A 23,140-nucleotide genomic window follows, 5' to 3' on the forward strand; every position below is an offset into this window, starting at 1 on the left:
ACCCCTTGCATTTTAAGTGGACCAGACTGTCCACTGTCCTCAGTAAGACACTGCAAGACGAGAACCACTGATCTGATGGGGATTTATTTAAAAAAAAATCACAATATACAAAGCCGCGCGGAGTGGCCGCGTGATTTGAGGCGCCATGTCACGGATTGCGCGATCCCTCCCACCGGACGTTGGAATCCTCCCTCGGGCATGGGTGTGTGTGTTGTTCTTAGCACAGGTTAGTTTAAGTTAGTTACGTAGTGCGTAAGTCTAGGGACCGATGACTCAGCAGTTTGGTCCCTTAGGAATTCACACCATTTGAACATTGTAGAAGGGTCGAATTGTGAGAAGAAACACTGCCTAGTTGCCCAAGCACACTACTGTTAAAGAAAACGGGAGGTCTGAAGAATTCATTGTGGCCTTGAAAGAATCACGAGGATAGTTTTCTTAACGTTTTGAAGAAGCTGCCAGTTTCACATCTGTTTCCGGGCTGTTTTCGAGGCTGTTTGCTGATTCAGTTGAAAGTGCGACTGTGCATATGCAGATGGAACTGACTTATCTGCATTGTACTTCTCATCTACACACAAATGCTTTCGCGTTAAAATTGTACAGGGCATCTACACTGTTCTCCTCAGAGTTTCCACGTCTCCATAATGTGGTTGTAAAAGTGCTAAAATATTTCGATGAACAGATGTGTGTGAAAGGCCTTTATACAATTTTCAAATGCTTGGGCACAGCAATCGGTCGTCCTTTTCTTTCAGATTCTGTTAGGCAAATCTAGATTTCGGCTAGTGTCTAGCCATTATCAAAGGACTATTTCACAGTATCAATGCATGTCCGACTACGTCAGTCTCCTGTTGTTCGGGCTCCTGTCACAGTTCGTTCAAGACTACAAATGTAGATTTGCATAATAAAACCTGAAAGAAAAGGACAACTGATTGCTGTTGCTGTGTTCTATCATTTGAAAGTCATATGACAGCCGTTGAGTGCACCCACATTCCTAATGGAAGGTAACCGTTTTACGATTATAAAAATAAACAACTCACGATTACGTAACAACGTGAATACGAAAATCTGTGAAATTTCCCGCATCCGTCCGTATGCTGACAGTTTACAGGGGATAAAAATTACAATGTCTTAAGTGTGCCAAAAATAATTAAATGACACTGAAAACCTGTTTCATTTGTGATCTATGTTGTTGAGAAATATAAAAGCAAGTTGTCTGCAGTGTGACTGCATTGCCATCTAAGTACGTCACATTGGCAGTTTACCCCTCCTCCCACTCAAACAGTATGGTGTGGCAGTGAAGTGTGCAGCCAGATTGAGTGCTACTGCTTGAGAGTTAGGGCACAGTCCGTGAACCGAATTCTTGGTCGCCCCCTGTCTAATAGAGGCTACAAACTTAAGTTTATCTTTCCTTCAATCTATAATCCGAGATATGATGTAGGATTAGTGTTCTCTCTCATGTTACCACATTTCACTGAGACCTAACCTGATCTTGCTCGAGGTCATTGTTGAACATTTCTTCCAGTCTTATGTAAATAATTTGTGGCAGTATTTTTAACCCATGACTGAATAAACTGATGGTTCGAACTAATGGTTTGGTAATATTCAAACCCGTTATCATCTACATGTTCTGGGAATGGATACATTACATTCTTCCTGAGGTCTGATGGTTTTTCGCCAGTCTTACATCTCTTGCATATCAGGTGGAACAGTTTTGTCTTGGTATGCCCTCGCAATGATCTCAATAATTGTGAGGATCCTTGTCGTCTGCTCCAGGGGCCACGTATTGACTTACGTCTTCACTGTTTTATCTCTTCCTGCAATGCCATATCTCCTATCTTATCTTCACCTACTTCATCTTCCTCTTCCGTAATAATATTTACCTTTTGGTCAATCAACACAACCTGCAGATACCCGCGCTCTCACTGACTAACACACACACGCGCGCGCGCGCACACGCACACACACACACACACACACACACACACACACACACACACACACACACACACACACACATACATACGTACAAAATCTCAATTTTTTATTTTTTGTCTGAGACAGAAATAAAGTAAAATTTTCCCAGTCCCCAGTTCTGACCTAGATTTTCAACATGTTTTCCTTAGTTAACAAGCAAATGCCGGAACCGGAAGTCCTCTCCCATTTATTCTCAACTAGGATTCCCTCTGCGCCACTCCCACCCTTTTGGGACAATGGACTGGAAAGAATAGTCACACTTAATTGGGGTGTATCTCAAAAAGCCCTGGAACCTCGCGACCGCTACGGTTGTAGGTTCGAATCCTGTCTCCGGAATGGGTATGTGTGATGTCCTTAGGTTAGTTAGGTTTAAGTAGTCCTAAGTTCTAGAGGACTGATGACCTCAGATGTTAAGTCCCATAGTGCTCAGAGCCATTTTTTTTTTTCAAAAAGCTCGCGCTGCTCTTTGGGTAAGAAAAGAACAAGTGAAAAAACAGGAGTATTGTTATGACTTCTCGTATAGTTCCTCTGTGTATTTCTTCAACCTTTCAGCTCCCCCTGCTTAGACCTGATCAAGCTGCATTCTGCATCTGAGCTGCTACAGGACACCAGTCGCATCTTCCTGCAAACAGGGCGCAGATGACGCGTCAGTTTGTCACCGAGGACGTGTAGACTGAGCTCATGGAAGTGTACACACGACCAGGCCATTGTGGATTACCTCTGAATCTCTGGGGCTCAGTTCCTAGCGTCAGTGAAGACAATTCTACTCCAGTCAGTGAGATTCCAGGCCAAAGACGCGTCTGGAGGCGCCCCAGACATCCCGTGTGTCGCCCGTTATACGGCCAGGCAACCAGGAGTTATGGTCTAAGGTGCCATTTCGTAACATAGCAGGATTGCTTTGGTTGTCATCCGCATCACCCTTCCAGCACAGCGGTATTTCGACGGTGTTCCTCGCTCCGTTTTGTTGCTATTCATGGCAAGCCATCCTGGGCTTACATTTCAGCAAGATAATGCCCGCCCGCACACGGGAGAGTTTCTGCCGGTTGTCTTCGTATTCGACAAACTCTACCTTGACCAGAAAGGTCGACAGATGTCTCCACAATTGAGAACGTTCGGCGCATTATGGACTGGGCCCGCCAACCAGCTCGGGATTTGGTAATCTAATGCCCCAATTGAACAGAATTTGGCGCGATACCTCTCACGAGGACACCCAACAACTCTCTCAATCAATACCAAGCCGGATAACAGCTTACATAAGATCCAGAGGCGGAACAACACGTCATTGACTTGATCAGTTTGCGAAGTTCTTTCTTTTGAGTAAATCATCCAGTTTTCCTGATATTGTAATCGTTGGTCACACACATGGCATAGGAACCCCGCAGAACCACATCCCAGGGATATCACCAGTCTTAAACAACGTGTGGCTTTGCTGGGAAAGTTGTTCCCCGTGACGTGATCTGTCACCTCGAGGTATTTCTCGTAAATAATTTGAAACTCTCTGTGTAATTTCCTTTTTTGTCTTTGTTTTTTAACAAGTGTTGTGAAATTTCATTTCGGAGAGTTGCTGGTTACTTTAACACACATTCAATGCAATACTATTTGTTTTCATGCCTGAAACTTTTTGTTGGCATTATTAAATCAAAAGAAGAAACGTACATACATTACAAACTACACAAACAAATACAAGCAACCTTATAGGTTGGGAAGTCACAGCTAAAAGACTTTTACGTAATGTGAAGGACAATCAAACAATTTGAAATCAGAGATAGTAAAATAGTACAGATTAAAATTGCAAGTCCAAATCCGCAACAGCTGTTTGTTGTGCTTTCACTGTATGACGACCGCTTTCATATCTCGGAGGTGTATCTACATTTACATCTACATGGATACCCCGCAAATCACATTTAAGTGCCTGGCAGAGGGTTCATCGAACCAGCTTCTGAATTCTCTGTCATTCCAATGTCGTATAGCGCGCGGAAAGAACGAACGCCTGTATTTCTCCGTACGAGCTCTGATTTCCATTATTGTATCGTAGTGATCGTTTATCCCTATCTAGGTCGGTGTCAACAAAATATTTTCGCATTTGGAGCACAAAGTTCCGTCGCAGCGAAAAACGCTTTCCTTTTAATGATTTCCAGCCCAAATTCTGTATCATTTCTGTGACACTCTCTCTCATATTTCGCGATAATACAAAACGTGCTGCCCTTCTTTGAACTTTTTCGATGTACTCCGTCAGTCCTATCTGGTAAAGATCCCACACCGCGCAGCAGTATTCTAAAAGACGACGGACAATCGTAGTGTAGGGAGTTTCCCTAGTAGATCTGTTAGATTTCCAAAGTGTCCTGCCAATAAAACACAGTCTTTGGTCAGACTTCCCCACAACATTTTCTATGTGTTCCTTCCAATTTAAGTTGTTCGTAATTGTAATACCTAGGTATTTAGTGGAATTTACGGTTTTTAGATTAGACTGATTTATCGTGTAACGGAAGTTTAACAAATTCCTTTCATCACTCATGTGGATGACTTCGCACTTTTCATTACTTAGGGTCAACTGCCAATTTTCGCACCATTCAGATAGCTTTTCTAAATCGTTTTGAAATTTGTTTTGATCTTCTGATGACTTTATTGGTCGATAAACGACAGCGTCATTTGCAAACAACCTAAGACGGTTGCTGACATTGTCTCCCTAATCGTTTATAGAGATAAGGAACTGCAAAGAGCCTATAACACTACCTTGAGTAACGCCTGAAATCACTTCTGTTTTGCTCGATGACTTTCCGTCAACTACTACGAACTGTGACCTCTCTGACAGGAAATCACAAATCCAGTGACATAACTGAGACGATATTCCACAAGCACGCAATTTCACTACAGGCCGCTTGTGTGGTACAGTGTCAAATGCCTTCCGCAAATACAGAAATACAGAATCGATCTGAAATCCCTTATCAATAGCACTCAACACTTTATGTGAATAACGAGCTAGTTGTGTTTGACAGGAACGATGTTTTGTAAACCAATGTTGACTGTGTGTCAATAGACAGTTTTCTTCGAGGTAATTCATAATGTTTAAACACAATGTATGTTCCAAACTCCTGCTGCATATCGACGTTAATGATATTGGCCTGTAATTTAGTGGATTACTCCTACTACCTTTCTTGAATACTGGTGTGACCTGTGCAACTTTCCAGTCTTTGGGTACGGATCTTTCGTCGAGCGAACGGTTGTATATGATTGTTAAGTATGGTGCTAATGCATCAGCATACTCCGAAAGGAACCTAATTGGTATACAGTGTGGACCAGAAGACTTGCTTTTATTAAGTAATTTACGTTGCTTCACTACTCCGAGGATATTTACTTCTACGTTACTCATGTTGGCAGCTGTTCTCGATTCGAATTCTGGAATATTTACTTCGTCTTCTTTTGTGAAGGCATTTCGGAAGGGTGTGTTTAGTAACTCTGGTTTGGCAGCACTGTCTTCGATAGTGCCTCCATTCCTGTCTGCAGGTCACATGCAACTAGTACGTAATATGCCACGAATTCCAAGATACAATTGGCCGTAGAATATCTCACTGCTCGGTGAAACCTTGGAGGAAACGGCAGATGGGCATCCGATCCAAATAATGCATTATCACCAATACATCACCAAAACACAGCCAGAAGACAATCCTGGACATCACATGACAATTCAGGTCTGACAGGATAAAAACATCGTCAAAATCAGCGGGAGAAACAAAGAACTGAAAGACAAATTATGCTTGGGAGTTGTCAACGTACTAAAATAATTGGCATGCGTCCAATAGAACAACACGTTACAGCGCACTGTGTGCCTAGCGCTGAAACGAAACAGTTTCAAAGTGTCAGCGAGCTAAACTAACCAGTTAACTGACTAAAACCAGCGTGCGGAACTTAATCGTTACCGTCACTGCCGAGGGCGCTGTAGCATGACTTACCACATGGAGGTTCTTCATCATGCAGCCAACGAAACACTGAAATCAAAAACATCGATAAGAGTTAACACTGACTGAGCAAAAGAGTTACAAGCTTATGAACTACAAAACTACTATAACATTGTTACAGAATTTCTACGACTAATAGTGATACTATTAATGTTTTGCAAAAAATGTAGATCATTGATATTACGCAAAATATTTAGTACAGAAGAAGTAAATAATGCACAAGGATAATTTTCTACGGACGGAGTCTCCAGACTTGGGGAGGCAAAATACAATTCATGGACATACACTCCTGGAAATTGAAATAAGAACACCGTGAGTTAATTGTCCCAGGAAGGGGAAACTTTATTGACGCATTCCTGGGGTCAGATACATCACATGATCACACTGACAGAACCACAGGCACATAGACACAGGCAACAGAGCATGCACAATGTCGGCACTAGTACAGTGTATATCCACCTTTCGCAGCAATGCAGGCTGCTATTCTCCCATGGAGACGATCGTAGAGATGCTGGATGTAGTCCTGTGGAACGGCTTGCCATGCCATTTCCACCTGGCGCCTCAGTTGGACCAGCCTTCGTGCTGGACGTGCAGACCGCGTGAGACGACGCTTCATCCAGTCCCAAACATGCTCAATGGGGGACAGATCCGGAGATCTTGCTGGCCAGGGTAGTTAACTTACACCTTCTAGAGCACGTTGGGTGGCACGGGATACATGCGGACGTGCATTGTCCTGTTGGAACAGCAAGTTCCCTTGCCGGTCTAGGAATGGTAGAACGATGGGTTCGATGACGGTTTGGATGTACCGTGCACTATTCAGTGTCCCCTCGACGATCACCAGTGGTGTACGGCCAGTGTAGGAGATCGCTCCCCACACCATGATGCCGGGTGTTGGCCCTGTGTGCCTCGGTCGTATGCAGTCCTGATTGTGGCGCTCACCTGCACGGCGCCAAACACGCATACGACCATCATTGGCACCAAGGCAGAAGCGACTCTCATCGCTGAAGACGACACGTCTCCATTCGTCCCTCCATTCACGCCTGTCGCGACACCACTGGAGGCGGGCTGCACGATGTTGGGGCGTGAGCGGAAGACGGCCTAACGGTGTGCGGGACCGTAGCCCAGCTTCATGGAGACGGTTGCGAATGGTCCTCGCCGATACCCCAGGAGCAACAGTGTCCCTAATTTGCTGGGAAGTGGCGGTGCGGTCCCCTACGGCACTGCGTAGGATCCTACGGTCTTGGCGTGCATCCGTGCGTCGCTGCGGTCCGGTCCCAGGTCGACGGGCACGTGCCCCTTCCGCCGACCACTGGCGACAACATCGATGTACTGTGGAGACCTCACGCCCCACGTGTTGAGCAATTCGGCGGTACGTCCACCCGGCCTCCCGCATGCCCACTATACGCCCTCGCTCAAAGTCCGTCAACTGCTCATACGGTTCACGTCCACGCTGTCGCGGCATGCTACCAGTGTTAAAGACTGCGATGGAGCTCCGTATGCCACGGCAAACTGGCTGACACTGACGGCGGCGGTGCACAAGTGCTGCGCAGCTAGCGCCATTCGACGCCCAACACCGCGGTTCCTGGTGTGTCCGCTGTGCCGTGCGTGTGCTCATTGCTTGTACAGCCCTCTCGCAGTGTCCGGAGCAAGTATGGTGGGTCTGACACACCGGTGTCCTTTTTTCCATTTCCAGGAGTGTATTTTCCGGAATGCTTGTCTTTCGAGTTACGTAGGTTCCCTGCTGACATTGTGATTGTGTCAGGGAAGCCAAATGAACTTGAAGACCAGTTGAACTGGACGGATAGTGTCTTTAAGAACGACTATAAGAGGCTCATCTACAGAATTAAAACAAAAGTAATGGAATGTAGTCGAATCATAATAGCGAAAACTGACGTGGAGGAAAGTATTCCGTAATACATCGAAATTTCCCCGTCAAGTTAATGCGCATGTGGAGTTACGAAATGCCAATGACTGCAGTGTGACATACTGCAGTAGTTGGGATAAATATACGGTCGAGTCACATTGGTGTGATCACTGCCTTTGTTCGACGTCGACGTGTAATAACCAGTCACAGATGGCAGATGGCAGCACTGGGAGTGGAGGGGGCACTAGGGAGACAGTGCAAGCGCTGTTGCGATGCGGAAAGGGAGCCATTTATCTGACCCAAAAAAAAAAGCATTATCATTGACTTTTGGACTAAGGGTGGAAACATTTCCCAAACGGCTAAGTGTGTAAACTGTTCGCATGCTGCTGTGATTAAAGTATACCGTGCGTGGCTAAATGGCGCTCTCCAAAACAGGTGCAGCACTGGTGTGAATGACAGCTGCAGAAATGTGTGCAGGCGAATTGACGTGTAACTGTTGAGCAACTTGTAACACCGAAAATGCAGGATGCATGGCACCTGCCACCGATATATAAAATTGTTTGCTGAATTGTATGTAAATATTTGTAATTTAAATGCTTTCTTTTAATAAGTAAGAACATTGCTTTACTGTATGTGTACATTTAGGTAGAAGTCTGTTGACATTTCATTGTATTTATCTGTGTCTAAGCTCTGGGGAAAAGCCAAAAGAATTGTTATTCGCATTGACTAGCAACGATAATAGCAGTGCTTGTGCGTTGTAAAATCTTTGGGTAGGCAGCTGTTGCGCGGAGCGCGCGAGAGAGGGAGACGGGTTCCAGCGCTTGTAGTGTGCGGAAGTGTGGTGTTAACGCTCTCGCAGTAGAGAGTACCAATTTCGGCGGCATAATATACGCGCGCCGGCCAGATGTCTACAGCAGGAGTACGGGCAGTGGACGGGCATAAGAGGCTGTATTAATTACGACTGCCCGTTCCTACAATTTTCCGTGGCTCCACAATATGCTACCGTCAACAACAGCAGCAGTTCTAGCAACACAGTTTCGTCGAGTTTCGTCGTATGCACAGCACTGAAGTACGACTGTTCATTGGTAGAAAGTATTAACGGCTAACCCAGCATCACAACTGAATGTGATTTGATTGATAAAATTTATTTAAATAATAATCAGTTAAACTCAGGACGATTGTGTCCTCATTGTCTTGAGACATTGTTACCAAGCAGGGTCCTCGTTCCTTTATTTCTTATAAGCTAATCGAATGTTATAAGACACTAATTGAATAGTCACAGCCAGTTTATTAATGAATAATTTCACTTTTAAGAATTTTAGCCTCAGTCTACTTTCAATTAACTGTTGTACAACAGAGGCTTCAGTATATGCGTATACTAACGCAATTTCATTTCTCAAGTTTGAGAATCAATCGCTGGAAAGAATCCAAATCTAAAGAAATGCACAAATTAAGAGTGCGGAAGTTTTATTTGTTTTACATATAGTTTGGAGCACATCGCTGTTTGGTTTGGTACGTATTCTATTATTTATTTCTGTTCAAGTCAGTTGTTCAGACAATAACTTGCAATCCAATTTGCAAAATAAATAACTGCAAAGTAAAAGTGCTTGCTTTCTTTAAAAAAAAAGTCTTTGATGTAGTTACGTTGAGATCACTGAAAGTCATTGTTCACGTAACGAAGTTCAGTACCAACATACAGTTTAATTTGCATATTTTCAAATTATTACTCGTTTTTTTTTCAAAATTTAATGACAAACATAACATAAGAGTGACTTCTCAGTTTTTTATCATTACATACTCACTTAAAATTAGTGTCAAAAAAACGTGATAATCTTCAGTTGCCACATCAGTGTTTAATATTACATGTTTTTCTTCCCCATCATCTTGTACAGGATTTAGGATGCAAATTGCCCTAGTGGGCTGGTGACCGTTAATTATTTCCTTTTCGTTCATTAGTGTAACTTTTGGATTCATGATCAGTGATACCCCTTTTCTGTCCAGTGCTGTTCGTGAGTGAATACACAAAATAACTTCCATTTTTCCAAATTATAGCACTGTTCGGTTTAATTACTTTTTTATTTTTAGTAGACTTTACCATATGAAGGGTCTGTTGTATACTTTCCTCCTACTTATCGGTATTATTTCTTCGGGAAAGACAGCCTTATCCAATTAGTAAAAATGCGTTAAGCATACACGCGATCCACAGTCATATTTTATATCGTAAGCAGCTAGGCCGATTGGTAAGGGGGAGGTTACAAACTGACGCCCAGAAGAACAAAGGGGCTACCAACACCAACAGTTTCTCCTCGACGACCATTCAGCGAGCGTTGCTGCGTATGGGCCTCCGCAGTAGGCTATGGTTCACCTTCCATTCTGACTGCTGTTCATAGGCGACGAAGGCTGGAATTTGCATAGCGACGTCCACTGAGTGGCGAGAGGTGTCCTTTTCAGATCCATCACGTTTCACGCTTCAATGGACAGAAGACCATTGGCGTGTACGGCGTGAAACGTCTGAAGGTAAACAAGGGGGGGGGGGGAGGAGGGGAGGGTTACGGTCCGGAGAATGTTTTCGTTGCGTTCCCTGCAGAGTGTACTTCTGCCTCCTTTAGTCTATATCTTCATCTCCAAGACCGTTCAGATTTAGCAAGTACTCAAAGACAGTGGTGATAAAGCAAACAGAGAAGAGCCAAAGAAGAACAGCACATTTCGTTGTAGGTTCGTTTAGTAAGTGCCAAATCCTCACGTATATGCTCATCCAACTCCGGTGGCAGACGCTAAAAAAAGAAAGGTGTTGTGCATCAAGATGAGGTTCTTTGTTCCCGAGGATGTTCTAATATAGATGAGTCAACCAATACATCTTTCTCCTATCTCTCGAAAAGACCGTGAAGGTAGAGAGATTCGAGCTTATATGGACGCTTACCAGCTATTGTTCTCCTGCGAACCATTCGAAACTGGAACAGGAAAGGGTGTACCGATACTTGTTGATGACATTAAATAAAGCGAACATTTTTATGTGCTGAAATATGTTTGATCATACTCAAAGATTTTTATGGAGGCATGCTAAAGATAAAAGGAACTAAAATTAATTTGAGAATAATGTCTATAAATTTGGCGGAGAAATTGTGTAATAATAAAGAAACTCTTTGTTCTTTGTAAATAGAATGAAAAGATTTTATTTGTTAATTATTGCACAATGACAAGGAATTCACTGTCACGGTTCTCTTTTTCCGGAATGCGCGCAACGGTGGGCCATTGAATATAGTACGTCTGTAATAACTTAACAATTGTTAAAATATGTTATAGAAAGAGTTATTACTGTTTCATTTAAGTAGACAGCCCTATCCCATGCAAGTTGTAGTGATTTTTCTAATTTTCAGTGACTGTAGCAACGCAGGAAGTTAGCGCTAATGAAAGTCATTGTTGGCCGCCATTACCGGCCGTAACATTTGTTTTGCATATTTTCACAGCTGTATAAATAATTTCTCTTTGACAGGGCCTGCATGAATATATTAGTAACTTAAAACCATTTGCAGTATTTATCGTAATTTGTGGATTATTAGTTCAGAGATTCAAATTGGCCGCTTCACGACGATCGATTACCACTTCGAAGACAATATTTTGAGGAAAAAAATAATAAATAGTTTACGTTTCGTTTCGAAAAGAAAACAATATTCCACCACGCGACACCCAAGAATATTTTCTCAGGTTTAAGTTTATCACGGATACCCTGTGATGTTTAGCTTTTCGACACATCACGTAAACATTTTACGTGTACTATTTCAAGACGCCTCACACCACGCATACTTAACGAGGCTGTGCGCCGTTATTTAAAACAATAGTATTTTAACTAAAGAATCAAAGCAGATTTCCAGATTTCAATATATTGGCCCACGTTTTAACTTGAATTCTATCCTTTTCTGTGGTACATATTTTACTACAGTACTTTTCTGTATAATTTTTCCCTCTTTAAGATAGGTGCCCCAAAAACCAGTACATTAAGGCACCAGTACAAGGGGGTTGGGGAATGATAGTGGAACACAAAGTATCTCCTGCAACAGATCACAAGCTTGCTTATGGAGTGTGGAAGTAGATATACAAGGCGTCCCGGGGAGGAATTTTTAATATTCAGGGATCCGAGAAGGACGATCATTCAGAGCAAAGATATCTAGCAAACATGGAGTCTAAAATGCGTAACTTCAGAGCCTTCAGCACTTGTCTATCTTCGATACTGTGAAGCAAATCTCTTCTACTGTATGCTCTCTGCTATCAATATTTTTGTAGCTGGTAGTCTGGACAAAAACAAATTCAAATTCTAGTAAAGACGGGCCACAAAATGAATACCTTCAGAGCTACGATGTCTTGTGCTGTACAAGATACGTGTTTTGCACTAGCGAATATGAACAAGTGCTCATTGCTCTTATGGTATGTATTCTAGAGCCCATGTTTATACGACTTTTTTTTGTTTTGCTTCACACTACCGCATCCCACGACAGGGAAAGCCAACAGTTTGCGGTAGAGGGACGATGTGTTTCGCAGTATCGAAGATGAAGTAATGCTGATAGCTCTACAGGTATGCATTTTAGGCCCCTTATTTACTAGACTTTTTTGTTTCGAACGATGGTTCCTTTCATATAATTGAATACTGACCGTTCCTTCTGGGACACACTATATAGACACAGGCAACGGTATCATCAGCCAGTTCCCAGTAGTTTAGCCCCTTTAAACGCACAATCATCACAATCAATCATCATCAGTCGGTTATACCGATAGGCTGAACCTGATGGTTGAGGCTGACTTACCTTCTCCTCTGCAGTCCTGGCCTCCTTGTTGGTTCTGAGCGCAGCCAGACTGTCTGCGAACAGGAAAGTCGCCAATCAGAGACATCAGACATCTCCCAGTAATCATCACCGCACAGCTCCCAGTTGTTTCAGGAGCAACATGTGCGCGAGGCGTTCGCTTTGTAATGCAACACTTTCTTTTCTGAAAACAGGATGGTTTTATTCAATACACCACAAAACACCCCATTCCTTAGGCTACAAAACCCTGTTGTTGTTGTTGTTGTGGTCTTCAGTCCAGAGACTGGTTTGATGCAACTCTCCAAGCTACTCTATCCTGTGCAAGCTTCTTCATCTCCCAGTACCTACTGCACCCTACATCCTTCTAAATCTGTTTAGTGTATTCATCTCTTGGTCTCCCTCTACGATTTTTACCCTCCACGCTGCACTCCAATGCTAAATTTGTGATCCCCTGATGCCTCAGAACATGTCCTACCAACCGGTCCCTTCTTCTTGTGAAGTTGCGTCACAAACTCCTCTTCTTCCCAATACCTCCTCGTCAGTTATGTGATCCACCAATCTAATCTTCAGCATTGTTCTGCAGCACCACATTTCGAAAGCTTCTATTCTCTTTGTGTCCAAACTATTTATCGCCCATGTTTCACTTCCATACATGGCTACACTCCATACAAATACTTTCAGAAACGACTTCCTGACACTTAAATCTATACTCGACATTAACAAATTCCTCTTCTTCAGAAACGCTTTCCGTACCATGCCAGTCTACATTTTATATCCTCTCTACTTCGACCATCACTAGTTATTTTGCTCCCCAAATAGGAAAACTCATTTACTACTTTGTCTCATTTTCTAATCTAATTCCCTCGGCATCACCCGACTTAATTCGACTACATTCCATTATCCTCGTTTTGCTTTTGTTGATGTTCATCTTATATCCTCCTTTCAAGACACTGTCCATTCCGTTCAACTGCTCTTCCAACTCCTTTGCTGTCTCTGACAGAATTACAATGCCATCGGCGAACCTCAAAGTTTTTATTTCTTCTCCATGGATTTTAATACCTACTCTGAATTTTTCTTTTGTTTCTTTTACTGTTGGCCCAATATACAGATTGAATAACATCGGGGAGAGGCTACAACCCTGTCTCACTCCCTTCCCAACCACTGCTTCCCTTTCATGTCCCTCGACTCTTATAACTGCCATCTGGTTTCTGTACAGGTACTATCGCATTTATATTCTTCATCTCCAAGTAACTACTGCAACCTATATCCTTCTGAATATGCTTAGTGTATTCATCTCTTGGGCTCCCTCTACTATTTTTACCCTCCACGCTGCCCTCCAATACTAAATTGGTGATCCCTTAATGCTTCAGAACATGTCCTACCAACCGGTCGCTTCTTCTAGTCAAGTTGTGCCACAAATTTCTCTTCTCCCTAATTCTATTCAATACCTCCTCATTAGTTATGTGATCTACCCATCTAATCTTCAGCAGTCTTCTGTAGCACCACATTTCGAAAGCTTCTATTCTCTTCTTCTCTAAACTATTTATCGTCCTCGTTTCACTTCCATACACGGCTACACTCCATACAAATACTTTCTGAAACGACTTCCTGACACTTAAATCTATACTCGATGTCAACAAATTTCTCTTCTTCAGAAACGCTTTCCTTGCCATTGCCAGTCTACATTTTGTATCCTCTCTACCTCGACCATCATCAGTTATTTTGCTCCCCGAATAGGAAAACTCCTTTACTACTTTAAGTCTCTCATTTCCTAATCTAATTCCCTCAGCATCACCCGATTTAATTCAACTACATTCCATTATCGTTGCTTTGCTTATTAAACTGATAGTTCGGTAATTTTCACATCTGTCAACACCTGCCTTCTTTGGGATTGGAATTATTATATTCTTCTTGAAGTCTGAGGGTATTTCGCCTGTCTCATACATCTTGCTCACCAGATGGTAGAGTTTTGTCAGGACTGGCTCTCCCAAGTTGTTCGTAATTTTAACACCCAGGTACTTAGTTGAATTGACAGCCTTCAGAATTGTACTATTTATCGAGTAATCGAATTCCAACGGATTTCTTTTGGAACTCATGCGGATCACCTCACACTTATCGTTATTTAGCGTCAACTGCCACCTGCCACACCATAGAGCAATCTTTTCTAAATCGCTTTGCAATACTGGTCTTCGGATGACCTTACTAGACGGTAAATTACAGCACCATCTGCGAACAACCCAAGAGAACTGTTCAGATTATCACCCAGGTTATTTATATAGATCAGGAACAGCAGAGGTCCCAGGACGCTTCCCTGGGGAACACCTGATATCATTTCAGTTTTACTCGATGATTTGCCGTCTATTACTACGAACTGCTACCTTCCTCACAGGAAATCACGAGTCCAGTCGCACAACTGAGACGATACCCCATAGGCCCGAAGCTTGATTAGCAGTCGCTTGTGAGGAACGGTGTCAAAAGCTTTCCGGAAATCTAGAAATACGGAATCAACTTGAGATCCCCTGTCGATAGCGGCCATTATTTCGTGCGAATAAAGAGCTAGCTGCGTTGCACAAGAACGATGTTTTCTGAAACCATGCTGATTACGTATAAATAGATCGTTCCCTTCGAGGTGATTCATAATGTTTGAATACAGTAAATGCTCCAAGACCCTACTGCAAACCGACGTCAATGATATAGGTCTGTAGTTCGATGGATTACTCCTATTACCCTTCTTGTCCTGGAGAAGGAGAATTTCGTTTGCATTTTGAAGGCTATGTATAGTGCTGCCACCCATCGGAACTTTATGAAATTGTAGGGGCCGAAGAGAGATTATTCCACGATGCGCCACAAAAATGACGTCTTTTCAGCCAAAATTCTACGAGAAAAAAAAGTGCTGCATTACTTATTGAAATCCGTTCGTATAAAATTTTTTTGGACGACTGTCAAACTGTTGTCAGTGATTTTTAGTATTGATTCTATATTGGTTCCCCAAATGTCTGTGTTTTTCACTGCCACAGTGAATCAGGCATTGTCAGTGATTTTCAGAATTGATACTGTGCTAATTTCTTATGTGTTGACCTGTGATTCACTCAGCTGCAGAAATATTTGTTTTGTATTGCCTTATACGATAGAATTGTCATGCATGTAACTGGATAACTATTTATTTAGACGCTTGCGTGGGTAGCTGGCTAGTGTGGATGGTAGACGGTGTCCTATTTGTTGGTGTTTAAAGAACCAGATGTAGTTAGAGGTTATAACTACTACCATAAATGTTATGTGACTTCGTAAGTTTTCAGTTGTCTTGTGTAATGAGGACAATGTAATGTTTTGAGTTGTTACGTTGTTGCCAAGATACCTCCTGTACCGTCAAATTTAATATGTTATAATTATGTATTTGCACTGATGAACCAAAACATTATGACCACCTGCTCAATAGCGTCTTTGTCTGCCTTTAGGACGAAATACATCACTGATTTTACGAATACGGGATCCAAATTTGTTGGCAGGTTTGTGGAGTTAAGTGGCATTAGGTGTCTACGCGCAGTTCATGTAATTCGCGTAAATATTGGGTCGCTGATTTGCGTAGCCGTGATGGCGCCCGGTAGGGACCCAGATGGGTTCCACAGGATATACATCAGGCGAATTTGGTCGCCGAGTCGTCAACACGAGTCGACTATAATGCTTCTCAAATCACTGTAGCGTGGTTCTGGCTCCGAGACACGGATAATTATACTGCTGAAAGATGACATCGGCGTCCGGGAAGACTTCAAGCGCGAAGGGATTCAGGTCGTTCGCAGCTGTCAGCGTGTCTTCAATTACTCCCACAGATCCCATGCAAGTGCAGCAGAATGTCCCTCATTGCATTACACTGCTCCCATCACCATGCGCCCGTGATACGCTGCGTGTTTCGAGCCGCCATTCCCCTCGATGACGGCATTTGTGGAGACTTAGTGTAGCGGAAATGTGATTCACCCTCAAAAGTCGACACGTTTCCATTGATCAACGCTCGAATCCAGATGCACCCGCGATCACTGAAATCGTAACTAATGATGTGGTTGGGTCAACATGTGAACATGTGGGCGTTGTCTGCTGCAGATCGCCGTGTTGGACAATGTACGGTGAACGCGCGGTCCGAACCACTTGTGCGTGCACCAGCGTAATAGTCTCTCGGCAGAGATGCGACAGATCACCATCCATCCTACTTCACAGAACCCCACGTTCTGTGTAGAGTCGTGGACAATTTTCCTTCTAGTAGTAGTTTTACTGCCCTAGCACCTCTTTCTGTAGACGCTCACGACAGTAGAACGTGAACATCCGACCAGATTCACCGTTTTCGAGATAGTCGTTCACAAGCTCTACGTAATAATAATCTACCCCTCGTCAAAGTTGCGTATCTCAATGGATTTCGCCATTTTCAGCCCACATCTTCGCGAGGGCGATCTCCCGTCCGTGTCTCCTCCACTTACATAGTTTTGTTACCGTGCCTCCCGGCGGTATCCAACGTTGCGGTAGGCAGTGGTCATAATATTTTGGCTTATCAGTGTATGTATATATGTATGTTTATATGTGTACGTTCCACATCTCCTCCCAAATCATTGGACCAATTACAACCAAATTTGGTACACATATTCCTTGCAAGCAACAATCACTGCGGGTATAAGAACCACATGTCCGTCTCGGTTCGGAAGATAAGACATCGTAAACAGTGAGATGCGTGAAAAACTGCCTCATCATGGGCGACGTTCAAAATTAAATTTGTGTGCAACTAACTTCTGTGCAACTAACTTCTGTGCAACTAACTCTAGTCTCAATAAATTTCGCAGATCGTATGCACACATGACGCTAAATGCACGTGCCAAATTATACACCATGTGATTAAAAGTATCCGGACAACTGGCTGAAAATGACTTACAAGATCGTGGCACCTTCCATCGGTAATGCTGGAATTCAGTTTGGTGTTGGCCCATCCTTAGCCCTGTTGGCAGCTACCACTGCGACAGGCATACCCGCAACCAGGTGCTGGAAGGTTTTTTGGGGAATGGCAGCCCATTCTTCTCGGAGTGCTGCACTGACGAGAGGTATCGACGTCGGTCGGTGACGCCTGGCACGAAGTCGGCGTTCCAAAACATCCCAAAGGTGTTCTATAGGATTCAGGTCAGGACTCTGTGCAAGCCTGTCCATTACAGGAATGTTATTGTCGTGTAACCACTCTGCCACAATTCATGCATTATGGTGTTCGATCGTGTTGAAACATGCAATCGCCAACCGACGAATTGCTCAACAGTGGGAAGCAAGGTGGTGCTTAAAACATCACTGTAGGCCTGTGTTGTGATAGTGCCACGCAAAACAATAAGGGCTGCAAGACCCCTCCATGGAAAACCATATCATAATACCACCGCCTCCGAATTTTACTGTTGACACTACATACGCTGGCAGATGACGTTCATCGGGCACTCGCCATACCCACACCCTGCCAGCTGATCGCCACGTCATGAACCGTGATTTGTCACTCCACACAACGTTTATCCACTGCTCAATCGTCCAATGTTTACTCTCCTTACACCAAGCGAGGCGTCTCTGACAGTTAGCAGACGAGGTCGGCCTGTACGCTTTTGTGCTGTACGTGTCCCTTCACGTTTCCACTTCACTATCACATTGGAAACAGTGGACCTAGGACCTCAGGACATATGACGAGATAAACACTGAGATGCGTCAAAAACTGCCACATTGTCACTGATGTTTAAATTTATCCCTTTACTACCAATTCTGTTCACAACACATTGTGTCGTCAGTATTCTCATATGCCGCTGAATGTGTCTACACAAACATGTCTTTGCACGACACACAGTTCAAAAGATCATAAACACTGAGATGCGTGAGAAAATATCCCACCATGCACTAAGTTTTAATACACTTCTTCTTTACTATTAAGACACTCCTACAGTCCAGTCAACTTACAGAAATCCCAGACACCTGGTAGCTCATTTGGTAGCTTTCAACTGCGAAGCGCAAACGGCTACAGGTGAAAACAACTGCCGTGTATAGAATTACGAAAAGTCGCTGCCGCTGCCGCAGAAAACTGGCATATTGAATGCCTGGGCAAAGATGGATTTATCAGCTATTTGTTCTATATTTCACCTTATTCTGTTTTTGTTAAAAATATTCCGTTTGAATACTCTAGCGCTACATAAGTATTTGGGCTACAGAGAATTGGTTTTGATCTTGTTACTTAAAATTTTTTGTCTGCGCAACCCAGCCCAACTCTACTACACCTAAATCGCACTCTACAGTAACTCACTGATGCTTTAGTCACAGCACGTTATGTGTTGTCGTTTTGCAAAGTGCATGATGTTTATTTATCTAAATTTGAAGCAACTGAAATCTTATCAACATCTAGTTGTAGACTATTTCTGCAGCTTCATTCAGACGACATTTCGTTATAGAAAACTGTCTTGTCTGTGACAAGTCTAAGGTTGATGTCAATGTTGTATGTCATATCATTAATATATAGGCTCTCCCATCTATCTCTGCCACCTCACAAATTCCCAAAACGAAAAAAAATGTGAAAAATGCAACTGGCCAGGGCTGCACCTATACCATGTGATCAAAAGTATCCGAAAACCCCCAAAAAACATACGTTTTTCATATTAGGTGCGTTGTGCTGCCACGTACTTCCAGGTACTCCGTATCAGCGACCTCAGCAGTCATTAGACATCGTGAGAGAGCAGAATGGGGCAACCCGCGGAACTCACGGACTTCGAAAGCGGCAGGTGATTGGGTGTCACTTGTGTCATACGCCTGTACGCGAGATTTTCCCACTCCTAAACATCCCTAGGCCAACTGTTTCCGACGTGATAGTGACGTAGAAACCTGAAGGGACATGCAGCACAAAAGCGTAGAGGCCGACCTCGTCTGTTGACCGACAGAGACCGCCGACAGTTGAAGAGGGTCGTAATGTGTAATAAGCAGACATCTATCCAGACCGTCACACACGAATTCGCCCATGCATCAGGATCCACTGGAAACTCTATGACAGGCGGGAGGTGAAAGAACTTGGATTTCATGGTTGAGCGGCTGCATATAAGCCACACATCACGCCGATAAATGGCAAACGACGCCTCGCTTGGTGTAAGGAGGGTAAACATTGGACGACTGAACAGTCGAAAAACGTTGTGTGGAGTGACGAATCACGGTACACAATGTGGCCATCCGATGGCAGTGTGTGGGTATGGCGAATTCCCGGTGAACGCCATCTCCCAGTGAGTGTAGTGCCAACAGTAAAATTTTGAGGCGATGGTGTTATGGTGTGGTCATGTTTTTCATGGAAGGCGCTTGCACTCCATCTTGTTGTGCGTGGCACTATCACAGCACCATGTTTTAAGCACCTTCTTGCTTCCCACTGTTGAAGAGCAATTCGGGGTTAGCGATTGCATGTTTCAACACGATCGAACACCATAGTGCATGACCTGTGGCGGAGTGGTTACACTTCAATAACATTCCTGTAATGGACTGGCCTGCACAGAGGTCTGACCTGAATCCTATAGAACACCTTTGGGATGTTTTGGTTCAAATGGTTCAAATGGCTCTGAGCACTATGGGACTTAACATCTGAGGTCATCAGTCCCCTAGAACTTAGAACTACTTAAACCTAACGGACCTAAGTACATCACACACATCCATGCCCGAGACAGGATTCGAACCTGCGACCGTAGCAGTGTCGCGGTTCCGGACTGAAGCGCCTAGAACCGCTCGGCCACCTCGGCCGGCGGATGTTTTGGAACGCCGACTTCGTTCCCGGCTTTAGCGACCGATTTCGATACCTCTCCTCAGTGAAGCACTCCGTGAAGAATGGGCTGCCATTTCCCAAGTAACCTTCCAGCACCTGGTTGAACGCATGCCTGCGAGAGTGGAAGCCGTCAACAAGGCTAAGAGTGGCAGACACCATATTGAATTCCAGCATTGCCGATGGAGGACGCCACGAACTTGTAAGTAATTTTCAGCTAGGTGTTCGGATACTGTTGATCTCATACGGTGTGTCAGGGGATCACACGGTGGGTAGGAATACGCAATCCATAAATGTAAACAAACATCACTTTCAACATAAAGTCACGTTTTTCTTAAATGGCACATGTACGTCTTTTCTGCAGAAATGTAAAATAGCGGTACAGTTATTGACGGCACACTTGTTTTCACTGTTTTAAACACCATGCCTTTCGAAGTACGTAGACGTCAAAGGATAGCAATGGCGCCAGAGCTTCTGCCGTAATGCGTAGAGTAAGATTTTCCTATATCAGGCTTCAGGACAATGCAGATATCCGGCATTTTGACATTATAGCGTTACGTCACAAAATGTGGCACTGATTCCATTATATAAAGTCTAAGTATTCCAGAATGTATAAGGTTTAGAGCAGTGGAACCAAGTCTCCCAATACTAACGCTGCCTCTAGTTTTCATTTCGGTATATTTTGTACAGGTACCATTAAAAAATTACATAACTTTGTTTAGAAAGTGAAGTTTGTTTAAATTTGTGGACTGTGCATTCCTGTCCATTGTCCGAGCCCCTGATGCAGACGCATTAGTGGCTAATTGAATTTTTCACATTTTATTTTACTATGGAACAGCGTGTACAACGTGAACAACAATAGTCCCATGTCTTTTCCTGGGGAAGGCCCTTCAACTTTTGGCCGTAACCCTGCATTCAACATAACGTGATACATACTGGCTACCAAGAAATCCTCAACACAGTCGCAAATTTTGCTTGATGGGCCGTATAATTTACCTTTGTTAATAAATGTAGGTGTAGTACCGAGTCGAATGCTGTTTGGAAGTCAAGAAACATTGCATCTATCTGACTGCCTGTTCCGTGGCTTTCACGAAATGTGAGAATAGCGCAGGCTTGGTCAGCTTGGGTTCTTCTACACTCAGAGTTAGACATCATAATGTATTTTGTCTTGTTTCCTATTTGTTTACGCATGTGCAAAATGCATGCACACTCTTTCACCTCAAGAATGCAGAGACTTTTCGGGCCATAATAATACACGAACAATGTGATGGGATGAGATTTAGACTTACCTAGATTCTCGGTGGCCATGCAAGCTTTTATTTCGCTCATTACTTTTGCGTCGTTGCCATCTGCCTAGAAAAGAAAAGAAACACAGCGTGAGTATGAGAATTGCCATGGGTTGCAAGTAAAGCAGCGGTATCCCGTTTTCCCAGAAAGAAACAGGGGACGCGCGTGTAAGTTATCAGGGAAAAGACTCCGCTGGAACCTTTAACAGCCTTATACTATTTACCCTAAAGAACCAAAGAAACTGGTACACCTGCCAGACATCGTGTAGGCACCTTGAATCCTGCAAGGATGTCTATAAATCCATGAGTAAGAGGGGGAGGAGATCTCTTCTGAGCTGCACGTTGCAAGGTATGATGGCCAACGAAAGCGCTTAATCTCAGAAGAGTGTTCCTACTTGCTGGAGCCACTCTGTAGCAATTCTGGACGCGTGAGGTGTCGCATTGACCTGCTGAAATTGGCCAAGTCCGGCACAATGGACTCGGTGCCCCACTGCAGACTCCTAACTAAGGTACGAGCATATGGGATTGGTTCCCAAATATGCGACTGGCTCGAAGACTTCTTAAGTAATAGGACCCAGTACGTTGTCCTCGATGGTGAGTGTTCATAGGAGGTGAGGGTATCATCTGGAGTGCCACAGGGAAGTGTGGTAGGTCCGCTGTTGTTTTCTATCTACATAAATGATCATTTGGATAGGGTGGATAGCAATGTGCGGTTGTTTGCTGATGATGCTGTGGTGTACGGGAAGGTGTCGTCGTTGAGTGACTGTAAGAGGGTACAAGATGACTTGGACAGGATTTGTGATTGGTGTAAAGAATGGCAGCTAACTCTAAATATAGATAAATGTAAATTGATGCAGATGAATAGGAAAAGGGAATCTCGTAATGTTTTAATACTCCATTAGTAGTGTAGTGCTTGACACATTCACGTCGATTAAATATTCGTCTTCGCTTCATTGGTAGAATTTTGGTAAAATGTGGTTCATCTGTAAAGGAGACCGCTTATAAAACACTAACACGACTTATTTTTGAGTACTTCTCGAACGTTTGGGATCCCTATCAGGTCGGATTGAGGGAGGACATAGAAGCAATTCAGAGGCGGGCTGCTAGATTTGTTACTGGTAGGTTTGATCATCACGCGAGTGTTACGGAAATGCTTCAGGAACTCGGGTGGGAGTCTCTAGAGGAAAGGAGGCGTTCTTTTCGTGAATCGCTGCTGAGGAAATTTAAAGAACCATCATTTGAGACTGACTGCAGTACAATTTTACTGTCGCCAACTTACATTTCGCGGAAAGACCACAAAGATAAGATAAGAGAGATTAGGGCTCGTACAGAGGCTGATAGGCAGTCATTTTTCCCTCGTTCTGTTTGGGAGAGGAACAGGAAGAGATGCTAGTTGTGGTACGAGGTACCCTCCGCAACGCACCGTATGATGGATTGCGGAGTATGTATGTAGATGTAGATGTAGAATGGATGCTGGTGATCGA

The 23,140-nt window shown here is 43.6% G+C and overlaps 1 protein-coding gene across 1 annotated transcript in view; it reads right to left on the minus strand.

Annotated features, from left to right (window-relative positions):
- Positions 1–23,140, minus strand: part of LOC126210444 (uncharacterized) — a 76,298-nt gene that overhangs the window by 43,223 nt on the left and 9,935 nt on the right. The window contains exons 2-4 of the mRNA XM_049939677.1: positions 21,660–21,723; positions 12,591–12,643; positions 5,922–5,957 (exon numbers count right to left, since the gene is read on the minus strand). Of these exons, the coding sequence (XP_049795634.1) occupies positions 5,922–5,957; positions 12,591–12,643; positions 21,660–21,723 (153 nt within the window). The remainder of the gene's footprint in view (positions 1–5,921; positions 5,958–12,590; positions 12,644–21,659; positions 21,724–23,140) is intronic.

Source organism: Schistocerca nitens, chromosome 10 (assembly GCF_023898315.1).
Source record: "Schistocerca nitens isolate TAMUIC-IGC-003100 chromosome 10, iqSchNite1.1, whole genome shotgun sequence".
Classification (NCBI taxonomy): Eukaryota; Metazoa; Arthropoda; class Insecta; order Orthoptera; family Acrididae; genus Schistocerca; species Schistocerca nitens.